The sequence below is a fragment of the Schistocerca cancellata genome, chromosome 1 (genome assembly GCF_023864275.1).
Source record: "Schistocerca cancellata isolate TAMUIC-IGC-003103 chromosome 1, iqSchCanc2.1, whole genome shotgun sequence".
Taxonomy (NCBI): domain Eukaryota; kingdom Metazoa; phylum Arthropoda; class Insecta; order Orthoptera; family Acrididae; genus Schistocerca; species Schistocerca cancellata.
In genome coordinates this window covers 209,607,635-209,626,924 of record NC_064626.1, presented here as the reverse complement: position 1 = coordinate 209,626,924, position 19,290 = coordinate 209,607,635, and the positions used below count along the sequence as shown (strand labels likewise).

At 43.1% G+C, this 19,290-nt stretch overlaps 1 protein-coding gene across 1 annotated transcript in view; it reads right to left on the bottom strand.

Moving 5' to 3' along the window:
• The window catches only part of LOC126156603 (uncharacterized), a 67,296-nt gene that overhangs the window by 23,535 nt on the left and 24,471 nt on the right, over window positions 1-19,290 (bottom strand). The window contains exon 4 of the mRNA XM_049916324.1: window positions 12,784-12,958. Coding sequence (XP_049772281.1) covers window positions 12,784-12,958 — 175 coding nt within the window. The remainder of the gene's footprint in view (window positions 1-12,783; window positions 12,959-19,290) is intronic.

Sequence of the window (19,290 nt, the reverse complement as noted above, 5' to 3'; positions counted from 1 at the left end):
GTCAAAAATAATCATGGGGTTCGTGGCGAATCCCACAGAAAAAAATTTAGTAGAAGCGTGTATATTTTTATATATATCAGTTCAAAAATTTTGTAGCTGGCCTTCTCCGAGTAAAGGAGCGCGAAAGTTAATTGACTCGATGACGACACGGAATTGTAGAACTTACAAGTTACGTTTCATACAAGGTACTTCTTCGTTCATTGCGTGAGGGCCTGCTAACATGGATGGATGGTCTTGCAGGCTGAGAAGAGTGCACACCCACAAGCTGACTGTTCCTACAGGCAACAACTATACATGGCTCGTGAGACCAGAGGTAGGAACAACAAATGAAAGGAAAGACCTTCCACTAAGAAAATGAAATAACAAAAAAACTAACTTTCATTAGAAGAGCCGGAAACGACTGTCGTAGACATCGTTCTTTTCATTAGGCTTGTACAAACTTAGCTTGCGGACCAGTGTTCACAACTGAAATGCTAGGGGCACCATTGACAACTGTGGGTGCAAACTTCAGTTTTAAGTTCTGTAAATATTGACGTTATTAAAGTTATGAGAGTTTTTTCCTGTTATAGTTTCTACGTTATTTGTATGACATTTTTACTTCTCGAATTTTCAGACATATGTTAATTAAAGGATATATTTTTCTGAAATAAAACTTACTGGGTGCTATGCTAATCACTGATAGCTACACATAATCATTATTACATTAAGATATTTTATGCAGGCTGTTTGACTATCATAGGTTCAAACGAAAAGATGACAATGAACAAGCGAATTTATCATATACATAGTGGTCAGAAACAGTCTGCAAAGCTTGTAAGGCTGTTGCAGGCCAGATTGTGCTCACAAATAATTCTTTAAAAAATCTGGTAAATTGTGCCATTTCTGAGTTAATTAGCTTTGAAGTTAGCCAATTAAGCAGTTGTGCAGTAACAATTAGTGTCAGCTGTTCTCATAGTGTACATAATAGCACATGAGATAGCTCAACCTTTGGCTTGGGTTTGTTCATTACTACCGTCCCCTGTCCAATTTTTGTATTCTTCTCTTGTTCATTTAGTGACACCACACCTGGTGGGCCATGTGCATTTACACATGCGACAGCCTAATTGACTAACTTCTGAGCTAATTGACCTGCAAATGGGGAAATGTATCGATTTTTTTCTTAACAATTGTTTCTCACCACTCCCTACCCTGAAGCACTTTCACAAGATTTGTAGACCGTTCCTAGTCACCCTGTGTATAAAGCAGTATATATGTGTATGTCACACTCTCCTCATGAAACCCTGCATCGATTTCTACCAAATTTGGCACACTAACATTGGGCCTCGCAATTATCAGAACTGTGAGAACTGTGTGGTTTATAACCTCGCAGCTCCTATAGGAGTGGAAATACAAGCAAAAACTTTTTCCCCTAATATACAGGCTGCCCTACACGACAAGCATGTTGTGTGGAATGGTATCAGCCTCCCAAATCAACCTGATTTGCAGGGCAGCCCACATGACAGGGGAAATAAATGATTTTCATGCCCCTGATATGTGGCCTGTCCTGTATAACAGGCATGTTGTGGAAACAGTATTTGCCTCCTTTATTGAATGGTATTATGGAGGCTACACATGCTGACTGGCTGAGATGGATGGAGGAGGGGGTGGACAGAGTGAGGGGAGGAGGAAGTTAGAGAGCAGAGAAGGAGACGCATGAGGCAGGTGGAAGGTTTAAAGGGGTAGTGGGCAGGTGAGAAAGCAAAAGGGTAGATGGAGATCGAAGGACACAGGGGGAGGATATGATCAGAGGGAGGGGGGAGAAAAAATGACCAGAGAGAGAAGGTATCAGAGAGAGAAGGCAGAGGAAAAGGACAAACACAGGAGGGGGATGAGCTGGACAGACAGAGAGAATGTGGAGGATTGACAGAGAGAGGTGGGAGGATGAGATGGATAGACAGAGGGAGGAAGAGGTGAACACATAGAAGGGGAGCAGAAGCTGTGTTCAATATGAGTGTCAAAAGCATATGTGGGCAAAGCTGCAGGGATAAGGCTACTAATCCTAACAAATACAGGTCCGGAAAATTATTTTTTCCCCAATATGACATACTATGACTGAGCACCTGATCAACTTATAACAGTTCTTGAGGATACAAAGTGCAGCTGTGCACTTCAGGACAAACTAATTACAAAAAGTGTCACATATGGTCACTGTTCGTATGAAGATAGGATCCATCGCATCATCTCAACAATGCCCACACACGTTCAAAAATCTGTTCTGTGTTCCAGATGAATTGACGACCACCCATAAAGCATTCCTGGAGCTGATCGATACTATCAACAGGGCTGAAATACACTAAAACTACACACTTGGTAACGTCAACAACACCCAGTACATTTATTGTCAGAACGCTATTTGCCGGTTCTTAGGCGGCCGTGATGATAAAATCAAATGAAGGCATTTATCAGTTTGTAATCTACGCTTCTCTTGTGGCGTTTCGAGATAAACATACTCTTAGACATTATCAGTGTGTAACATTTGCATGACTGGACTAGTCCCTATGTCGAATCAGGGAAATTATTGGTTTCCAGACCAATGATAACTGGAATTGTTTGCATGAATCGGTGTCGTTTATTCACTCCTTTCGTCTGTACCTATAACAGTTCAACCATCCATTCATTTATTGCAATTATGCAATTTATTATTACTACATAAAAACATTTTCACATTTTACGATTGCAGCAGAGCCCTGGAAATTTGAGCCCTGGTATGTCGAGGTTCCATGTCATTCGAGCTAGTCTTAAGAGAATTAATATTTTACACAAAACTGGAGTAAAGATCCGTTTTCATACTTTGTCTGCATGTACGTTTTACACGCTTTCCAATGTGTTACATTCTGAACTTTCTTTCAGTTTTCCTTGTTCAATACAGATAAAACTGTCTCACTTAGGGTTTTCGTTCACAATGCACAGAAGTAACTTTGGCCTCAGACTGCTACTGCATTTCGATTACAGGTGGACAGGTTCTGTTAGGTTTCGAGGAGCGCGCTTGCTCTTTCTTCGTCGTTCCTTCACTAACTGGGATCGCCTGACAATCAGTTGTACAGTCCACAGCATCCATTTGTAACGCTATTGTTGTGCCTATTCAGCAACCGTGTTGTATGTACTGTATTGGTTGTGTAGTAACAACTGGATTGTGGTGAGCCCACGTGTGTCACGTTGATTTGAAAGCGTTGTATGTTATGTGTAGTGTACTGTACATATGTAACCGTGTATTTTTTAATTTTTTAATTCATACATCACAGTGAGTGGTAGGAGTAAGAGAAAATTTGTACCGTCGGATGTGAAACTAGAGGCTTTGAAAAGACTAGAGAAAGGAAAAACATTAAAAAAATTGCTGACGACTGTGGAGTCAGTGAAGTGACAGTTGGAGATTGGTGCAGAAACAGAGAGAAAATTAAGATGTTTTCTTCAAACAAGTATTCTACAGTATTCTGTCAGTGAAGAAATCTGAGTATGAAAAAACGAGTGAATCTTTGTTCGTTTGGTTTATCCAACAAAGACAAAAAGAAAATCTACTTTCAATGAGTATTCTGCATGAAAAATTTGTATTTTTAGAAATGAGTTAATGGGAGGTGAGGCCGGCCGGGGTGGCCGAGCGGTTCTAGGCGCTACAGTCTGGAACCGCGCGACCGCTACGGTCGCAGGTTCGAATCCTGCCTCCGGCATGGATGTGTGTGATGTCCTTAGGTTAGTTAGGTTTAAGTAGTTCTAAGTTCTACGGGACTGATGACCTCAGAAGTTAAGTCCCATAGTGCTCAGAGACATTTGAACCATTTGAATGGGAGGTGAGACGATTTCACTGCAAGTTCAAGATGGTTGGATTCTCGAACTGTTACATAATTTTGTGAGAAATTAAATAAAAATTATACAAGAAGAAAACCATACTGCTGATCATTGTATAACTACGAAGAAACAAGGCTAAATTGTAAAATGCTTGTGTAAAACTCTGGCTTCAAAAGAAGAAAAGGCTGCTCCAGACTACAAAAAACCTAGGAAGGGGTTACCCTCTTTCTGCTGCATCGAATGCAAGAAGAGATCATAAACTGAAGCGGCTGGCAATAGGGAAGTCCGGTAAGCCTAGAGATTTAAAAAAATATCAGTGCTTCTGCACTGACTGTTACACAAGTCCACCAAAAATCTGCTTCGATGAACAGAAATATATTTAAGAAGTGGATTTTCCACGATTTTGTTCCAGAGACCAAGGGATAAGTAAAAAAAGTACTTGCCTTCCAAAGCAATCTTAAAGCTTGACAACGCTGGTTCACACCCTGATGAGGAATAATTTTTATGTGCGGTATTCGTGCATTGTTCTTACCCCCTAACTTCACGAGTTTAATACTGCTTATGGACCAAGGCGTTTTACAATGCTTGAAAAAAAAAGGAATAGTCATCGTTTGCTTCAGACGCTTCTATAAACAACAGAAGGTGAAGGAACCGCCAAAGAATTTATAAAAAGCTACGATAAAAGACGTAGTTTACTGGAGAGCCGTTTCATGGTCTGATATAAAGGCGGAGACACTAAAAAAGCCTTGGAACCAGATTTTACGGAATAAAACGGACACCTATGGTACAGATGAAGTTGACCTACCGCTGGCAGAACTGATGAAAAAGCTTGCTGAATGTGAAAATGCGAACGCAAGTGGTGTTTTAGAATGGATGAACAGTGGTCAACAATTTGAAGTGGCCGATTTTGCAATTGTTGAAATGGTTAGCGAACCCGCTGAAGACAGTGACGATGAGAAATTGCCTGAAGAAACTGTACCAGTGATCACTCACGCCGAGGGTTTGGCAGCGCTAGATGTGCCATTGCGTTATATAGAGCAACAAGCGGAAGCTACACCAACTGAGACAATGCTTCTTAGAAGATGGCGCGACATTGCTGCTAAAAAGCGAGATTCTTTTTTCAAACAAAAGACTATGGACAATTTTTTAAAATGTAATTTATATTTTTGCAACTTGTAAATGTGTAGCCATATATATACACACAGGTATATACTACATTAACAGAATATTCCGTCGGTTCTTGGTAGAACAACATTATAATAATAAATGAAAAGCACCAGTTTGCTTTTGTTCTACAATATTATTTTTATTGCTAACCGGTTTTCGGCTTACAAGGCCATCTTCAGGCATTTACTGAGTATTATCACCAAAGAAGTTAAATGTTAGCAGACAACATTGGAAGAGAAGTAACACATCTAGAGTGAAGTAGAAACATACGGTGAGTAACATCTTTGCAATGAAATAGTAAAAACTGAACAGTACATAAATAACAATTGTTATTTAACATTTAACATTTAACATTTAACTTCTTTGGTGATAATACTCAGTAAATGCCTGAAGATGGCCTTGTAAGCCGAAAACCGGTTAGCAATAAAAATAATATTGCAGAACAAAAGCAAACTGGTGCTTTTCATTTATTATATACTACATTGTTTTTTTATTTATTTTTTATTCATTATTGTGCTCAGTAAAAATTTATTCATAATTTACCCATGGATTAAGTCATATTTCCGTATTATCCGAGTATTTTGTAATTCGTTGTAGCCTCATCCCCAATAACCTCAAAGTAGCGGGGCTCTGCTGTATTATTATGTCTAATTATCGTATGATAAAATGAAATGATCATATGCAAAATCTCTACCCCCAGCTGGGAATCGAACCCAAGGCCCTGCAATATAGAGGCAGCAACGCTGATCACTTTCCCTTTACTTCTATCACACTAGCTGTGGATATTATTGTCGTTGAAATCGTACAAACCTGTATTTTGTTAAAAGTGAGGGTAACGGCAAGTTATATCTGGGCAGAGAAAGGGAATGGCAAACTGTGACCCCACTGAACCAGATCCAATTGTAATTAATCCCAGTTTCATTTGCATCCAGTTGCTGTGCACATAAGAATGTATCACATGCTCCGTTAGTCTACGACTTCTCTACGCAGGAGGAGGCTCAATTATGGGGTAAGCTGTGTTCACATGGTCGCAGTTAGGCTTCACTATTTGGTTGTAGGAACCACACGCAGGCACACGTTATATGGACACTCTTTTGATCATTTGCATCCCTTTATTGCATGAAAGTACCCTAGTGATATAGCACGTTTCAACAGAATAATGCGATATGTTGCCGCTCTTTGGCTGCACGAAGATTGCATTATGAACAGTCCACTGAACTCACTATCATGGATAACTTGGACGTGCAGGTGACCCAGTCTAATCCCAACTGAGCTTTTATTTCCTGTTGCCGATGCCTGTGTACGCTCGATGAATTCAGCATCAGTTACACAAGAACGATTCTGGGTAGCTCTGCAAGGTCTCTCGAAAACGATTCAATACCTCATAGAACCCGTATATCGACGTCTTACTGCAGTTTTGAAGGCTCACCGAGGAGAGACACGCTATTAACGCCAAATTTATCGTCTTCCTATGAGCTTTGGTCACTCAGTGAACACTATTTGTCTAAAAGTACCTGGACACCCCTCTGAAATGTCAAACTGACCACTAGATTCACAAGAAGCAGACCCACTAGTAAAATTGCAGTGTTTCTCTGAAACATTGTAAAAACAGAAACAAAATTATATTTGGAGTGCTTTCTTTGTTGAATATAGTCAAATGTAAAATAATTATGTGTCTATTAAGAAGCCAAGGGGTTTCTTTTAGTACTCAACGACGCCTATAATCATTATCGAGTGCTGCTAGCAGCCCATTTTACTTTGGCAGCCAAAGTAGGCAAAAATATCCCATCCCCTACGATTGTCTCACCCACATATATTGTACCTTTGAACATAGCTGCTAAGATTCAGTGACCGTGTCAGAATTATATTGTAACAAATAAGCCCTCGGTCACAAATATTAAGTCAAAATTGACCTGGTTTCGACGCTACGATGAGCGTCGTCTTCAGAATTAGACTAACTGTACTAAAACATTAGGTATATAGTACATTAATAAAATTAAATTTTGTACTGACTCGAAAAGATGCAGTACTTACAAGTCACATATTAAAAAAGATCTAAGCCGGAAAGGCGACGTCATGAACATTTACGAGATGGCGAGCCGCGAAGGGCTGCTCGTACTGTGAACAAGGGTTGCAACAAGACTGAGTTGCCCTTGTTCACAGTACGAGCAGCCCTTAGCGGCTCGCCATCTCGCAAGTGTTCATGACGAGGTCTTCGAATCCATCCTCTCCAGATGCATCCACCAACACCTGAACCTACATCGCCCATTTCTCAATAAACAGTGTGGCTTTTTCCCACCTTCTCCTGTTATGAGCAGCTCCTGCACCTCACCCATCTCCTGCCCCATCAGCTCAACACCCCTAAATCCGCTATCTTCATCTCCCCTGACCTAGAAAAAGCCTACAAATGTGTATGACATTCTGGTCTCCTCTTCAAACTCCAGACATGTACACTTCTAATTAACTTATCAGCCTTATTGCATCTTCCTCTCAAATCGCCCATCCTTTATCATCATTAACAACACCATCGCACCGCAGGCGTGGCCCAAGACTCCATTCTCCCCTCCTATATCTCCTCTACACTCCTGATACGCCCAAACCAACTACATCAATCCACTTCCTTCAGTAGGCTCATGACATCTCTTTCCTTACCCTCTAACCTACATTACAGAAATCCCAACCACCTCTTCAAATCCACCTCATTCAGTTTACCTCCTTGTGTAACCAGGAAAACAATAATGTATCTAGTGTGACATATGAACAAGTGCAGACATGCCAATGTTACAACACTGCTAATGTCTAAGAGTATGTTTATTTCGAAACGCTGCAAGTAAAGCACAAATTACAAACTGATAAACTGCCTTCATTTGACAGCCCCCACAATACAGTTGAATAAAGTAGGGTACTACTGCACATCAGGGGCCTGAAAATTATTTATTTGTCCCTGACATACGACATACAGGCCACAATGCAAGGCAGGTCGATAAACCAGGCTGATACAACTCCAACACAAAACACTTGTAACGCAGGCCACACTAAATGTTGGGGCCAGGAAACCATTTTTCCCCTGAAATTTAGGCTGCCCTGCAAATCAGGTTGGTAAGGCAGGCCAATACTGTTCCCATACAAGATGTTTGTTGTATAGAACATTCCATATGCCAGAGGCTGGGAAAACAAGTTTTTGCCCAATATCTCCACTTCTATTGGAGCTAGGAGGTTATAGATGCCAAAGGGCTTACACTCTTGAGTTGTGATGTTTCATCCATTCCAAAACCTAGACAATAATTATAGGATGCACCATCCACATATTCTGTCTCCATGGCTTCTACCTTTGCATTTATGACCACCCTACTTGTACTAAGCATCGACCTGAAACTAGTGTTGAAGCTTAACCTACAAGCCTTCTGACAGAAAGCGCAGAACACACTAAAACTTCTAAAACTACTAACTGGTCGAACTTGGGGATTGCATCACTCGACTGTCCTCCACACCTGCAGAACCTTGATCAGACCCATCCTTGCTATGCAAATGTTGCATTGATATCTGCCCACCTCCCCCCACCCCCAAGTTCTCTAAGTCCCTCCATATCCTTGAACACAATGCACTCAGCCTCGCCTTCCACACCCGATTACCTTCACGCCACAAGGATCGCTCACACTGAACGACCTCTGAATAACCTATACCATCTGCAAACAACTTCAATAATCCCATAGTTTATTTTCCAATCGTTGTATGCTGCCACCGCTCTACCAATGCCTTCCACCAACCCTACACATATGCACCCTCCACATACTCTCCCAAAGTCACTTCAACTGTCTTCCCTCCCAGATCATGAAATCTGTCCCTACAGTTGCCCATCCTATCAAATTTAAACACACCCCAAGCTCTCCACCTCTTAAGGTTTCGTTTCCTCTCCCTCTGTTCCCCATATTTCCCTATTCCCTTTTTCCCCTTCCACCCGTCTTTCCCTATCCGCATTATTCCCACCAGATTTAGCCTTACCGATATTCCCTCTACTCCAACTGCTCTTGTATCGAAGGAGGCACTCCTATCCCATTGGTACTACGCACTAGTCCTCCATCCTTATAGGCTACCCTTCTGCCCATCTCAAGGAGCAACCTTCTCCCCTTCAACAACAGACTACCTATTCTAGGGCGAGTCCTTCAAGTTTCAGTGCCAGTGAAGTGCTTCATATTACATCAGTGTTCTGCATCATGTTTTTAAATGTACTCTTATTGTGTTCAGCTGTTACCTTCTGATACTATTGTTTTTAACTAAAAGCAAAGGAAGTCATGTCTCTTACTACACACATCAAAAAATGTTTTGCATCACCCCAGTTCCCAGAACTCCTGAAGACAGACGTTGACTGTAGATATTGTATTACAGCCACAGTCCCTTTGACTGTTAAGAGCTGTCACTAAACCCGCCCAAAGATGTAAACAACCATGCATGAGCAGCGTCTATCAGACGGAGGGGGTCCGACAGCCGCTCAGTTCCAGTCATTCCACCAGGAAGGAGGTACACGGCTCGTGTTGTCTGTAGTTCAACTATGCCTAGACGGTCAATACCGCAGTTAGATCGCGTCCGCATTGTTACTTTGTGCCAGGAAGGGCTCTCAACAAGGGAAGTGTCCAGGCATCTCGGAGTGAGCCAAAGCGATCTTGTTCGGACATGGAGGAGATACAGAGAGACAGGAACTGTCGATGGCATGCATCGCTCAGGCCACCCAAGGGCTACTACTGCAATGGATGAACGCTATCTACGGATTATGGCTCGGAGGAGGCCACCCAAGGGCTACTACTGCAATGGATGAACGCTGTCTACGGATTATGGCTCAGAGGAACCCTGACAGCAACGCCTTCATGCTCAATAATGCTTTTCATGCAGCCACAGGACGTCGTATTACGACCCAAACTGAGCGCAATAGGCTGCATGATGCGCAGCTTCACTTCCGACGTCCATGGCGAGGTCCATCTTTGCTAACACGACACCATGCAGCGCGGTACATATGGGCCCAACAACATGCTGAATGGACAGCTCAGGATTGGCATCACGTTCTCTTCACCGATGAGTTTCACATATGCCTTCAAAAAATGGTTCAAATGGCTCTGAGCACTACGCGACTTAACTTCTGAGGTCATCAGTCGCCAGAACTTAGAACTAATTAAACCTAACTAACCTAAGGACATCACACACATCCATGCGCGAGGCAGGATTCGAACCTGCGACCGTAGCGGTCGCTCAGCTCCAGACTGTAGCGCCTAGAAGCGCACGGCCACTCCGGTCGGCCATATGCCTTCAGCCAGACAATCGTCGGAGACGTGTTTGCAGGCAACCCGGTCAGCCTGAACGCCTTAGACACACTGTCCGGCGAGTGCGGAGCGGTGGAGGTTCCCTGCTGTTTTGGGGTGGTATTATATGGGGCCGACGTACGCCGCTGGTGGTCATGAAAGGCGCCGTAACGGCTGTACATTGCATAAATGCCATCCTCCGACCGATAGTGCAACCATATCGGCAGCATATTGGCGAGGCATTCGTCTTAATGGACGACAATCGTCCACATCTTGTGAATGACTTCCTTCAGAATAACAACATCGGTCGACTAGAGTGGCTAGCATATTCTTCGGACATGAACCCTATCGAACACGCCTGGGACCGATTGAGAAGTGCTATTTGTGGACGACGTGGCCCACCAACCACTCTGAAGGATCTACGCCGAATTGCCGTTGAGGAGTGGGACAATCTGGACCAGCAGTGCCTTGAAGAACTTGTGAATAGTATGCTACGTCAAATACAGGCATGCATCAATGCAAGAGGACGTGCTACTGGGTATTAGAGGTACCGGTGTGTACAGCAATCTGGACCACCAACCTCTGAAGATCTCGCTGTATGGTGGTACAACATGCAATGTGTGGTTTTCATGAGCAATAAAAAGGGCGGAAATGATGTTTATATTGATGTCTATTTTAATTTTCTTCACAGGTTCCAGAACTCTCGGAAGCTATGTGATGCAAAACTTTGATGTGTTCAATTTTCTTTTCACTTTTAAACAATTTTTAAATTCACTGTCAGTATCTCACCTTTCCGTTTAGTGTTTTTCATTCTATTTAGTTTCCTTGTCAGTTGACTGAACAGCAGGTTGACTGTAGTAACCGCTGACCGGCTGCTAACGTGGAAACCTCACTGACTGACCACCCAACAGAAAGCCGAGATGGGGCGAAGTGGGATAAAATAACAAAAAAGGAAAAAGAAAGGCACCTGATATCTATTGTGGCAATTGTAACACCTACAACGCCTCTCGGTGTTAATAGACCAAAATAGCTCCCAGATTACCTCTCATGCCCTCGAAATATAAATTCAGAAAATGTCCCAAGCCCCTGCACAAGTAGTAATTTACGAAATAGAAATAAGAGACAAATAGAAGGAAATCTATAGTAGAAAAATAATAGAAAAAGAAAAGAATTTTAATCATAAATTTTGGAAGCATTGGAGGGGGAAAAACGATAGAAATGGTTAAATTATTAGTTATTCTTATATATGAGAAAATCAATATTATACTCACAGAACGTAGGTCTTGAACACCAAAGATAGCGTTTACTAAAGTATAAATAGACATACAATGCAATTACGATACTCCAGTCTCTATCCTCTAGTCTGTTCGAAGTCAATTAGGACGTATAGCTTTAGGAAGCAACTATAGGAGCTTTATTAAACCAGGGTGCAAGAATAAATCGCGACGAGATTGTTTTTTGGGAAGCATTAATTTCAGATCAGAATTAGAACTTTTGTCATATTAAAGGAACGGGGAGGTGATCAATAATCTCTCTGACTTTAACGTCACTTCGTGTGAAGATTTAAATATTTTACGGAATTAACGATTTTTGGACAGATTCGGACTTTGTATTGTGATATTGGAAAAGCTTTACTTCACGCGACTAGTAATCACAGTTCGTGACAGTTTATGGATATTAAACGGGAACAATATTTTTATCGAAAGTGACAGAACACTGTTTAGTATCTCTGATATTGACGGGATTCCAGATTAGATACTTATCCAAAGAACCCCTTTGAATGCGATCGTGTGAATGAACTGATTTATTAATAATCATTGTTAAATAAAATAACGTGTTAATTTGAAACTGACTATTCGTCTTGAACTTTACTTCGATTTGGGTTCATAAATAACTAGGTTACGTGATTTTCACCAAGAATAAACTGCAGACTAGTAACTGAAACAAGTGAACGAGAATCTATTCAAAACACTAGTATTAATTTACTTTTGGCTTTTTCCTTCAGAGCCGGCCGCGGTGGTCTCGCGGTTCTAGGCGCGCAGTCCGGAACCGCGCGACTGCTACGGTCGCAGGTTCGAATCCTGCCTCGGGCATGGATGTGTGTGATGTCCTTAGGTTAGTTAGGTTTAAGTAGTTCTAAGTTCTAGGGGACTGATGACCACAGCTGTTAAGTCCCATAGTGCTCAGAGCCATTTGAACCATTTTTTTTTTTCCCTTCAGAACTGGGAAGTCAATACGTGTAGTGACTCACTGGGGTTAATTTAAGAACTAGCCGGGATGAAACAAAACCCCTCAATACCAGTTAATGTATAGATAAGTTAACATTCCTACTTTCAAGCAAGATACGTAAGTCGGGATAGAAAAAAGGGTCGTTACACAATGCAGCACTGATTCACGATAAACGGTCGAAGAAGTTTTTAATGAGAGTGTAGAGGCGTGAGCCCTGCCCACGGGCAGTGAGGGCGGTGAGAGTGTGGGAGACGGTGGCGGGCTTGCTACTCACTCCTGTGGTAGCCGCCGTCGTAGCCGTGGTAGGAATGCGGCTGGACGTCGAGCACGTGCAGCAGCTTGGGGAGCAGCAGCACCACGCCGAAGCCAAGCGCCGCCCCCAGGAGCACGCCACCGAGGTCCAGGCGCAGAGTGCTGCCGACGGTAGGTAGGAGACTCGTGGCGCCCACCTGCAAGAACCCAGGAACTCACTGCCAGCCAACACATCTCAGTAGCATGTAATACGAGGTGCATTCAAGTTCTAAGGCCTCCGACTTTTTTTCTCCGGACTGGAAAGAGATAGAAACATGCGCATTGTTTTAATATGAGGCCGCTTTCATTGTCAATACGTCCCAGAGATGGCAGCACCGTACGGCAGATGGAATTTTACCGCCAGTGGCGAGAATGAGAACTGTTTTAAATACTTAAAATAGCGACGTTTTCCTTACTTCAACAGCGTGCAATCATTCGTTTTCTGAATTTGCGTGGTGTGAAACCAATTGAAATTCACCGACAGTTGAAGGAGACATGTGGTGATGGAGTTATGGATGTGTCGAAAGTGCGTTCGTGGGTGCGACAGTTTAATGAAGGCAGAACATCGTGTGACAACAAACCGAAACAACCTCGGGCTCGCACAAGCCGGTCTGACGACGTGATCGAGAAAGTGGAGAGAATTGTTTTGGGGCATCGCCGAATGACTGTTGAACAGATCGCCTCCAGAGCTGGCATTTCTGTGGGTTCTGTGCACACAATCCTGCATGACGACCTGAAAATGCGAAAAATGTCATCCAGGGGGGTGCCACGAATGCTGACAGACGACCACATGGCTGTCCATGTGGCATGTTGCCAAGCAATGTTGACGCGCAACGACAGAATGAATGGGACTTTCTTTTCGTCGGTTGTGACAATGCATGAGACGTGGATGCCATTTTTCAATCCAGAAACAAAGCGCCAGTCAGCTCAATGGAAGCACACAGATTCACCGCCACCAAAAAAATTTCGGGTAACCGGCAGTGCTGAAAAAATGATGGTGTCCATGTTCTGGGACAGCGAGGGCGTAATCCTTACCCATTGCGTTCCAAAGGGCACTACGGTAACAGGTGCATCCTACGAAAATGTTTTGAAGAACAAATTCCTTCCTGTACTGCAACAAAAACGTCCCGGAAGGGCTGCGCGTGTCCTGTTTCACCAAGACAACGCACCCGCACATCGAGCTAACGTTATGCAACAGTTTCTTCGTGATAACAACTTTTAAGTGATTCCTCATGCTCCCTACTCACCTGACCTGGCTCCTAGTGACTTTTGGCTTTTTCCAACAATGAAAGACACTCTCCGTGGCCGCACATTCACCAGCCGTGCTGCTATTGCCTCAGCGATTTTCCAGTGGTCAAAACAGATTCCTAAAGAAGCCTTCGCCGCTGCCATGGAATCATGGCGTCAGCGTTGTGAAAAATGTCTACGTCTGCATGGCGATTACGTCGAGAACTAACGTCAGTTTCGTCGATTTCGGGTGCGTAGTTAATTAGAAAAAAAAAATCGGAGGCCTTAGAACTTGAATGTACCTCGTATGTCTGGCTTACAAGGAGACGGCACGACCTTGAGGTCGGGGATTTGTCCGCAATTTTGTGTGGTGAAAGAGGACCCCTAACACCTCACGTGGTTAAAACATATGGACGCACTTCTCGGAAAATCCCGAGAAAAATCGATCCAAAGTTTCTTAGGTGCCTTATGAGTACAAAATGTAAGTACACTGCCGAGCCGCCGGCTGGCCTACATAGTTAGCGCTCAGACCCTCACGCCAGAGGTCTCGAGTTCGATTCCTCTTCCTGCGCTTTTTTTTTCTTCTGTTGCTTGCAAAATTGCAGCGCATTGTTACAGGAGAATGGTGAAATTAATTCCCGGGAAGACTGTATAAAAATTCATTCTGTAATTCACCACCAATTATCGTCACCAATATTTCGAGACATGATTCAGTGTGCCTGGTTTGCCTCAAAATTATCAGAAACTCAAAAAATTTTCGTAAATGTTAATGGGGCATGTTCTTGTACAGATTTATTGCAAACGCCCTGTGATTGAAAAAAAATCCGCTTTTATATGCTGCGCAAGATGTCGCAAATATTATTGCTTTGTTTGTTTTTACGATAATTACCACTGCGGTTATTCTTTATAATTATTATGTGTATAAAAATTGAATGTTTCCCAATCGACTTTGTTATTTTGATTAAAAACTCAATGTTTTTCCTCATGTACTTTACAGTGAAAAATGGAAAACCCACCGCCATGAATTGTGTTGTTGGACAAAAAGAAAATACTTTTTATTCAATAATGTAACTAATTTGTTAAAGATAATGTACGTTTGGGAAACTTTCAGAATAATTGGTGGAATAACCAAAGAGAAGAAAAAAAAGTGCTGGAGAAGGAATCGAACCCGAGACCTCCGGCATAAGAATTCGAGCTCTAAACATCCAGGCCAGACGGCGGCTCGGCAGTGGGCTAAAATTTTATAATCACAAGGCACCTAAAAACTTTGGATCGATTTTTCCCGGGATTTTCTGGGTAGTGCGTCCTAATATTTTAACCACGTGACGTGTTAGGGGTCCTCTTTCACCACACAAAATTTCGGACAAATCCCCGACCCCGCGGTCGTGCCGTCTCCTTGTTAGTCAACCATCATATTAGGCTCCAAGAAGCTGTTCTCAGAGCAGTGGAGATGCAAGAAGTATATAGATGACGAAATGTGGTGTGAGGTACCTGTGACAGATGTTAGATTCGGACCGCCTGCATAATGATACTGCTCTGTGATTCGCTGCTGTGTTCGGAGCAAGGGTGCCAAAACGTTGTAGTTATTATTACACTACTGGACATTAAAATTGCTACGGCAACAAGAAATGCAGATGATAAACGGGTATTCATTGGACAAATATATTATACTAGAACTGACATGTGATTACATTTTCACGTAATTTCGGTGCATAGATCCTGAGAAATCAGTACCCCGAACAACCAACTCTGGCCGTAATAACGGCCTTGATACGCCTGGGCATTGAGTCAAACAGAGCTTGAATGGCGTGTACAGGTACAGCTGTCCATGCAGTTTCAACGCGATACCATAGTTCATCAAGAGTAGTGACTGGCGTATTGTGACGAGCCGGTTGCTCGGTCACCATTGACCAGACGTTTACAATTGCTGAGATATCTGGAGAATGTGCTGGCCAGGGCAGCAGTCGAACATTTTCTGTATCCAGAAGGGCCCTTACACGACCTACAACATGCGGTCGTGCATTATCCTGCTGAAATGTAGGGTTTCGCAGGGATCGAATGATGGGTAGAGCCACGGATCATAACACATCTGAAATGTAACGTCCACTGTTCAAAGTGCCGTCAATGCGAACAAGAGGTGACCGAAACGTGTAACAAATGGCACCCCATACCATCACGCTGGGTGATATGCCTGTATGGCGATGACGAATACACGCTTCCAATGTGCGTTCACCGCGATGTCGCCAAACACGGTAGCGACCATCATGATGCTGTAAACTGAACCTGGATTCATCCGAAGAAATGACGTTTTGCCATTCGTGCACCCAGGTTCGTTGTTGAGTACACCATCGCAGGCACTCCTTTCTGTGATGCAGTCTCAAGGGTAACCGCGGCCATGGTCTCCGAGCTGATTGTCCATGCGCCTGCAAACGTCGTCGAACTGTTCGTGCAGATGGCTGTTGTCTTGAAAACGTCCCCATCTGTTGACTCGGGGATCGAGACGTGGCTGCACAATCCGTTACAGCCATGCGAATAAGATGCCTGTCATCTCGACTGCTAGTGACACGAGGCCGTTGGGATCCAGCACGGCGTTCCGTATTACCCTCCTGCATCCACCGATTCCATAGTCTGCTAACAGTCATTGGATCTCGACCAACGCGAGCAGCAGTCTCTCGACGCGATAAACCGCAATCGCGATAGGCTACAATCCGACCTTTATCAAAGTCGGGAACGTGATGGTACGCATTTCTCCTCCTTACACGAGGCATCACACCAAAGTTTCACCAGGCAACGCCGGTCAACTTCTTTTTGTGTATGAGAAATCGGTTGGAAACTTTCCTCGTGTCAGCACGTTGTAGGTGTCGCCACCGGCGCCAACCTTGTGTGATTGCTCTGAAAAGCTAATCATTTGCGTATCACAGCATCTTCTTCCTGTCGGTTAAATTTCGCGTCTGTAGCACGTCATCTTCGTGGTGTAGAAAGTTTAATGGCCAGTAGTGTATTCAGAAAATAAGCTTCATAGATTGTTTGAAACACAAATTTTGCACATGAAACTTTTCTGCAGCGTTGCCCTCGTGTTTGTTCCTAATGCTGAAAGAAAATTGATCGGACATGGGACATCAGGCAACTATTGTGCAACAGAGCTAAAGGATCAGCTTTTGAAACCCTGACATTGTCTCAGGAGTTTGAAATTTGGCTCAAAGGTGCCTGCAACCTTCCTCTATATCGGTGCAAAAGCGTGGTGCCCAGTGACGTCACTGTCGACCACGGCGACGCTTCAGACAACAAGGTGTCGACGCTTGCGAAACAGAGAGCCAGCGCGTGGGTTAATGACGTCACATTGGCACCACATTTCGCATCAATTCTGCTCCAAGCCACACGATGGGAAGGTCGTCACTGCCCTCTTACCAGCATTTCAGCCCTTCTTTTGACGCCTCTGCGATGGAGGTCAGAACCGCAACGCCCAGCATTGAACTCACGCCGTTTTCTTGTGGGTGGCCGAGGAAAACATTTCAGATACACCGCCGCTCAGAATTGACACGACAGAGCCTCAGGGAGTGGCATAATAGCATCAGTGAAACCACCTCTTTTCTTGGGGCATTGATTTCACAGATTTCGCGGTCGAAAACGACAGTTTATAGTATGACGAGCAGTAGGTCAATGTTCTTGATAACATTTGACACTGCTAACATCACTGGAAGTTTTAACCCTTCTCTAAGGACCGTGTGGAGCTCCTTCCTAATTGAACCTAATCGCACCCCTTTGGCGTGCAGCGCGCCCGCTATTTTTGTGTTGTGTACCGTTTGGAGCCACTAAGGACCGTTGAAAGCCATTCGACGAAATTTGAACGTGATTCGGAGCAGCAGAGGGTGCTTATGCATTTTCAGCCCTCCTGTTTCGCGCTCTTCTGTGACTTGATCGTGGGAAAGGGAAGGAAAGGGGGAGAGGGGTTGCGACAGTGCAACATTGACACATATGTGAATAAAATGAAGAGTCTCTCTAAGACGCCCACTGTTCGACAACAGCCTCGAGGCCACTGCCCAGATTTATTGAAAATTCTAAAATACACCTGTACTGAGACAACCTAGCAGGCGTCTCGGACCAGAAGGGTGTTGAGGGGGTTGCCTGCCTACAGGCAACTAGCAATACTTCACAGATTGTCTCAGTACAGGTACATTTTTAAAATTCTCAATGAAGCTCCTGGAAAAGCTTTGCAACAACCGCTCGAAAGTGACGTGCTCCTAAAATAGCGTAAAACATCTTGGATTTATTATGTGAGCAGAACGTGGAGTCATAGGAGCAATGATACACATGGCATAATTTACTACTAAAAATCATCCACAAAATGCTTGAACATGACCGAAGGCCGAAATTGTACAACTGTACATGAAATAAAGAATCTGTCAGCTGAAGGTATCGCGAAATATTTCAAAAAATTCATCGCATCTGCAGACCCTATCGCACGGAAAATTATAAATACTTCCTATTCGTATTAATAACAACATATCCTCACTACAAATTTTCTCTAAATCTGTAGGAACTATTAAAAACATATGACGATAAAATATTTTGAAATCGAGTTTGAATGAAAAAAAAATTGTCTTTTAGCTTTCAGAATAAGTCTCACAATTCTCAGAAGATATGCCCAAAAATTCTATGTACTCTGTTGGAATGGATAAAATCATGTGGTTAGTTTGATCAAAACTAGATATGGATAATATCGTCAAAAAATGGCTCTGAGCACTATGCGACTTAACTTCTGAGGTCATCAGTCGCCTATAACTTAGAACTAATTAAACCTAACTAACCTAAGGACATCACACACATCCATGCCCGAGGCAGGATTCGAACCTGCGACCGGAGCGGTCGCTCGGTTCCAGACTGTAGCGCCTAGAAGCGCACGGCCACTCCGGCCGGCTAATATCGTCATCTCAACATTACTTGCAATGGGACATGAAGATGATTTGCTGCCTAAACCAAACTCGTATTGAAAACAATGAAGATCTATTGCACTTTACAATTAAATAACAGTGATTTCTCTCTGAAATTTTTTACCACTGTTGTTGAGATAAACTTTTGAAGACATTAAAATGAATAGGAGTTTCTAAAGTTGTAGTGCACCACCCAGAGATTAGTCGTTTTCTAACGTTCTAATTCTAATAAACTAAAAAATTAGAATTTTTCTTCGGTGATCTTCACATTTTTGTATATCAGTCACTGCATGTATAAGTACATTCTTTTTATAATTACTATTTCAGTCTAG